Source organism: Protobothrops mucrosquamatus, unplaced genomic scaffold (assembly GCF_001527695.2).
Source record: "Protobothrops mucrosquamatus isolate PMUCROS unplaced genomic scaffold, P.Mucros_1.0 scaffold3926, whole genome shotgun sequence".
NCBI classification, from domain to species: domain Eukaryota; kingdom Metazoa; phylum Chordata; class Lepidosauria; order Squamata; family Viperidae; genus Protobothrops; species Protobothrops mucrosquamatus.
Window position 1 is genome coordinate 14,575 of NW_015389870.1, and position 6,434 is coordinate 21,008.

The 6,434-nt window shown below is 49.0% G+C and overlaps 1 protein-coding gene across 1 annotated transcript in view; it reads right to left on the reverse strand.

Annotated features, from left to right (window-relative positions):
* LOC114923484 (zinc finger protein 345-like) overlaps positions 1 to 6,434 on the reverse strand; it is a gene marked incomplete at both ends in the record, with an annotated part of 53,807 nt that overhangs the window by 7,527 nt on the left and 39,846 nt on the right. The window contains 2 exons of the mRNA XM_029286509.1: positions 5,601 to 5,724; positions 6,398 to 6,428. Of these exons, the coding sequence (XP_029142342.1) occupies positions 5,601 to 5,724; positions 6,398 to 6,428 (155 nt within the window). The remainder of the gene's footprint in view (positions 1 to 5,600; positions 5,725 to 6,397; positions 6,429 to 6,434) is intronic.

A 6,434-nucleotide genomic window follows, 5' to 3' on the forward strand; every position in this document is an offset into this window, starting at 1 on the left:
AGGGGACCATTGAGAGCATCCAATTTACAAGAGTTTCATATATCTGGAGATGGGCTTACATGGTGCTGACATTTGGAAAACCCATTTAGATTATATCAAAAATGAATGGGAGGAACTCTTTCACACCCACAACAATGAAGGCCAAGTTAGCCCTAGATTCAGCCACGGCAGAGTTGTTCCAATTAGGCACTGAGTGGGGTGATCGTTTAAAGGCCATTTATTAGTCTATTATAGCAAAGAGATGTCCCTCAATGAAAAGAGGGAATGTAGGACAGAGAATCGGTTTTCATTTTATACGCCATATAGTAGAAAAAGTACAAAACAAGACTTGATTGGATGGAAGAAATCATCCTGCTCAGTTACGCCAGAGACATGGACAGTAACATCCCGTAATATTGCGCATAACCATTGAAATGAGCATGGCATTAAAAGGAGAACGTTCACATGGGGAAAAGTGTCACGACTCAAATGAGGTTGTTGCAAAAAGGTACAATTTCAACCATACAATTTCCACTAAAGCAGAAAGCTTCTGTATTGCAAGGTTATGATAAAACCACACAAGTTACAAGAAAGTGCAAATCATTGCAAGAAACCCGTTGCTTGGCCATCATCAAGGAATGTATTCCTGGCAACACAGACCTCGTCATGTGAGGCGTTCATAAATTGGGGGAAGGGAGGTGCCATGGTGCAGACTGAGATCAGGAAGGCCGGGGAAAGAATATGCGGTAGTTCGGGGGCTTCTTGGGGGGCCAAATGGCTCTGGGGCTGAAAAAGCCACTGAGCTGCAGCACAAAGCCCAGTCTTAGCCCAGCCCAGGAATGCGCTGCGAAGGGACCTGTGCGCCACGCCCCAAGAATGCGCCGCCATCCTGGCCAGGGTTGCTGCACCCACCTCCACTCCGAGACCCTTCCTGGCCTCCACTTTACAGTCCAAGCTGATCTTCCTCATCTTCTTCCTCCTGCTGCTAGTCGGGGATCTAGGCACTAGGCGAGGCTGCAGCTCTAATGCAACTAATCCTCGACTTACGACAGTAATGGAGCCAGCCAATTTTGGTCATAAAGCGGAAGGATGTTGATTGAAACTCATTAACTTAAAGAGCCCGCATCCTGGATCACCCCAATGCACACGTTAAACCAGGCATGTCAAACTCGCGTTGTCACGTGACATCGCACGTATTGCAACTTTTTCCCCATTGCCGGCAATGGGGTGGGCGCGGTTTCAGTATGATGCATCCGGCCCGCAGGCCAGCAGTTTGACATGCCTGCCTTCAAGGAATGCAGGAGTGAATGCAGGGTTGCTAAATTCGCATGGGAGGCCTAAGGGATGCCTACCCTGGGGTTCCCCCACCCCATGAGATACCCCATGCTCTGCTTCCTTTCCTTGGGATCTCCACAGCCATCTCCACCCCTCACAATGCCTTGGTTACCTTCCGGAGATCTGCAGAATTTCCTCCACTTTCTGCCTTTCTGTATGGCTTCTTCAACTCCAAAGAGGATAAGGAGCCACAGTCTGTGCTCTGCATTTTCTATATTTCCTGGGGAGAAACAAGAGCCTGTGGCAGTGGGAGGGAGGACAGACAATGAAGGGTTAAGTGTTAAAAGGGCACGGAGAGGGAGTTGCTTTGCCTTGTTTGAAACCTGACCTGGTAGGCAAAGTTACTCTTCCCCCCCCCCTTTGCATTGCCCTTTTAACACTTAACCCTTCATTGTCTGTTCTCTGTCTCACTTGGATTCTCCCCATTTTCCACAAGGAAATAAACTATTAAGCCAGGGGTCTTCAAACTTGGCCCTTTTATGACTTGTGGACTACCAACTCCTAGAATTCCTCAGCCAGGCACGCTGGCTGAGGAATGCTGGGAGTTGAAGTCCACAAGTCATAAAAGGGCCAAGTTTGAAGACCCCTGTATTAAACATAAATTGTGATCATTATCCTATTTGGAGTTAAAGAGGCTATGCACAAAGACAGAAGGTGTGGGAAATTCTGGTTTTCTGAAGTGTTTGCAAAGACTGCTCCACGTGGCCCAGTAAGAACAGCCTATAATACTGCGTTCTGCAGATCTCCGGAAGGTAAACAAGGCATTGTGAGGAGTGGGAGGTGGGGGGAAGCAGGCCCATGCCTTTGGGGGTCCAGCAGAGCAAGGATGGGGGGACGGAGAGATAGGTGGGCATGCTTCAGTGGCTCTGCAATGTATTGAAGCTGCCCGATCATTCTTAAGTGTGGATGACGCGATAACTTTTGTAAAATTCTTAACTTTGAATCACGGTCATACAGGGCTTTTGGGAGGTGTGTTGTAACTTTGAACAGTCACTAAATGATCTGTTATACCTCGAGGATTACCCTATAGTTTACTACTTCACCACTGAAGTTGCTTAAGGCAAACCGTACGGCCTACCTGTTTTACAGCCACATTATTCCGCTCAACACTCAGAAGAAATTGTGATTCGAATTTGTGGAACTGAATAATCTTGTGCTCATAAGATTACATACCCGTTGAAAGTGTAAAATTATTCAAATTCCACTATTTGGCATCACAGAAGAGCACAATCATTAAACAGAGTGTAGCAATAAAGGGAATAATAAAATGGTGCTGTGCATAAGTTTACTTACTCCTGAGAATACAGTATTCACTCATGTTGACAAAGATTGAGCTGGCAATGAAGGGTAAGAGTTCACACCTGTCTTACTGAGCTGTAATTAGGTCTGTGATAAATATTCAAGTAGCTTCTGAGGCCGTGAGAAGCCCTTCTGCATGTCATCCATGGCATTTTAAGTTCTGGTGGCCCAGTTGCTAAAATTGCAGTATTGCAGGACGACTGTCCACGGCCTGGAGTTCCATTCTGAGCGCGCTCAAGCCTTGTCTCAGCCTTCCATCCTTCTGAGGGTGTAAAACGAGGATCCAGATTGTTGCAAACTTCCTCCGCCGGGCTCGCCCGTCCTCCTGCAGGGGCGAAGGGGGAGGAGGAGAGGCGGTCACGGCTTCGTCCCTTCCCCGGAGGGGAGTCCCAGGCCCGCCCGGGGAGGAAGGCCGAAGCCTCGGCCTCTCAGTGGGACTTTCCGGGCAGGCCTCCCTCCCAGCGCCCGTCCCGCCAGACCAGGCCTCGCCTCCCCCCNACCCATCCATTTCAATGGGCATCTGTAATCACCCACCTGCTGAGACTTTGGAAAAAGCGAAAAGGAGAGCAACTAAGATACTTAAAGGCCTGGAGACTAAAACGTATAAAGAAAGGTTACAAGATTTGGGTTTGGCTAGAGCACAGGTGTCCAACTTGTGATGTCATGTGATGTGTTGTGACTTTTTCCCCACTGCTGGCAATGGGGTGGGAGTGGTTTCGGCGTGACGCATGCAGCCCGTGGGCCGTCACTTTGACATGCCTGGTATATTAGGGCTCCTGCTTGAGTAGGGAGCTGGACTAGGAGACCTCCAAGGTCCCTTCCAGCTCTATTCTACATTTGAATTTGCCTTCACTAACAACAGATGTGGGCTCTGAACTGTTCCCAGGAACTCATTCCAGCTTCAGCAGCTGAAGCATCAAACCCAGAAGACAAGGGGGGGGGGGCAAAGGACGTCACACCCACCGTTTCCCCTGCAGGTCAGAGAATCAGCCCAAGTTATCAGCAATCACATGATGGTTGTTGCACCCGGAGCATTCCACTATCACAGCTCTATGATGGTAAGCCAGCTTGGAAGTGCTTTTTGCAGACCGTGTCTCACATTGCTGAAAGAGAAGCATCCACTCAGGGATTTTTCAAAATGGTTCTCTGGGATATCCAAGGGCAGGGAATTGGGGGGAGGTGCCAATTTATTTAGGAATGACTTCTGTTATTTGGAGAGCAGCTCAACTCCCCTCTGGGTGCTTTACAAAAGAGAACGATAAAGGGGGAAAAGAATGTATACACCTGGGAACACTTACTGCATTGCACACCAAAGCTCCCTGTGGCTCAACCACCTGCCTGCCCCCCCCAGCCCAGAAGCAAAGCCCCCTCCTCAAAGAGGCTGGACCTCAACCTTTTCCCAGATCAGCCATTAGTCAACAGCAGAAAAACCATCCTCACGTCAAACCCAACAGCCCGTGTCTTCACAAGCACCTTCAAGGTATTTTCTGAACAGCGATACAGACTGAGCTGGTTCTTTTTTTAACTTTCCAGTGCTACACAGCATCTCTTGCGTTTCCTGCAGGTTCCCCCATCCAAGTCCCAACTGAGCCTAAACAACCTTTACAAATCATCCAAGGCTGCCCAGGTACAAACTGAGAGTCACCTGCCTGCAGATGGTTCCCCGCGGACGCTACCTGGGCGAGTCCCTGCAATAAGCCTCAATGGAAAGGGAAGCTCTCACATTTCCACAGCCTGCTCAGTTTGGCTACTCTTATGCCTAGTTAAGGTGGCTTCCAAAGAGGCTGTTGAACCTGGCAGGGGGTCTGGATGTGCAAAACCAGGAGTGGGGAAGCAGGTCGTGTGAACAGAGCCTCGGGTCACGCTGTGTCCTCCTTTAGGTTGTTCTAGGCCAGAGGTGAACGATGATGCCCCTTTTATGACTTGTAGACTTCAGCTCCCAGAACTCCTGAGCCCGCATGGACCACAAATCATAAAAGGGCCATCAGCGATCGGCGTCCTCCTTCCTTCTCTTTTCCAGCTGAATGCCTGCAGAGGGCGCCAGCAGCCTCGCTCTGTTCCCCCTCCTAGAAAGATGGCGCCGGGAGCCTCCCTCACTTCCGCTTCTGCCCGGCATACACATGGCGCCCCCCACAGTATTTGCACTTGTAGGTTTCTTTCGTTGCGGCTGGGGAAGTCCGAGCCACTGACCTGCCAGGCATCCCTCCAGCTCCGGCCCCCACGACCCGTGTGTCCTTCTTTGCCCCTGCCGAGGAACCGCCCGCGAGAGCCGCTCTGAGGGGCCCCAGTGCCCTCTTGACTGCGGGAGGAGCCACGGCCTTTCCTGGCCCTCGAGATGAAGTAGAGCCGAGCAGCAACTCCCCCACCGGCCACCAGGGGGCAATAAAGGACGGGTCTTGACTCCAACTGCTGGTCCTCGAGAGCGCTGCAGCCCAGAGATGCTCTACCCCAGGTTTCCTTTGGAGGGCAGCTCTTCCTCCCAAGGAGGCGGGGCCCTGTCTGGCCCTAGAGTGCACAACAACCTGCCCAGGTAGGCTGGCGAAGGCATTGCGGAGTCTGATTGGCAAGATAGTTTGGAGTTTATAGTTCAGCAACATCTTGTTTCCGTTCACACAACACAATTCCCTCCCTGGGATCTAACACCCGCATTCACACGTGCTAAGTGTGGCAGTGTTGAGAAGGACTGGATTTCTGGGGCTTTGACTGTCCTAGTCCAGCCTTCCTTACTTCATATATCTGAGGCTGGCCTTACATAATTCTGACATTTGGAAAACTTATATAGATTATATCAAAAATGAGATGGAGCTCTTTCACAACCACAAAAAAGGCCAAATTAGCCTAGATTCAGCCACATCACACTTGCTCAAATTAGGCACCGAGTGGGATGATCGTTTAAAGGCAATTTATTAGTCTATTATAGCAAAGAGATTTCCCTCAATGAAAAGATAGAGGTGTCGATAGAGGTGTCGATAGAGGTGTCCACAAACAATAAAGCTCTTTCCACACTCAAGGTATTTGTATTGTTTTTCTCCCGAGTGGACTGATACTGATAAAGACTTCCCTTCCCACAGAAACTCTTTCCACGCTCCAGGCATTTATATGGTTTCTCTCCTGAATGGAGTCTTTGATGTCTGTAAAGGTTTTCCTCTGATTACAGCTCCTTCCACACTCCCGACATTTATCTGCTTTTTCTCCTCTGTGAATGCTTTGATGTTTATGGAGACCTTGACTTTCAGTAAAGCTCTTTCCACACTGGAGGCATTTACAGGTAATCCCCCAGGTACGAGAGTTCATTTAGCCAGCTTTCATAAAAACGAATTAATTAAATTAATTCAGGAAGGGTACTTACATTAGAAATTCAGAATTGCGACCAAAAAGGTCTCTCTAGGCATGTGACTTGATTGGCGGCCATTTTTATCTCTCCGACTTTCCTTGCCTGTTCGGGGCTACGAGAAGCTGGCAGGGTTTGGCTTTTTTTTTTTGTCCATGGCCATGTGGATTCTTTGATGTACATAAAGGTTTCCCCTCTGACTGAAGCTCTTTCCACACTCCAGGCATTTATGCAGTTTCTCTCCTGAGTGGATTCTTTGATGTACATAAAGGTTTCCCCTCCGAGTGAAACTTTTTCCACAATCCAGGCATTTATGCGGTTTTTCTCCTGTGTGGATTCTTTGATGTGTATAAAGGTGTCCCCTCTGACTGAAGTTCTTTCCACACTCCAGGCATTTATATGATTTTTTTCCAGGGTGAATTCTTTCATGTATATAAAGGTCTCCCCTCTGACTGAAGCTCTTTCCACACTCCAGGCATTTATACTGTTT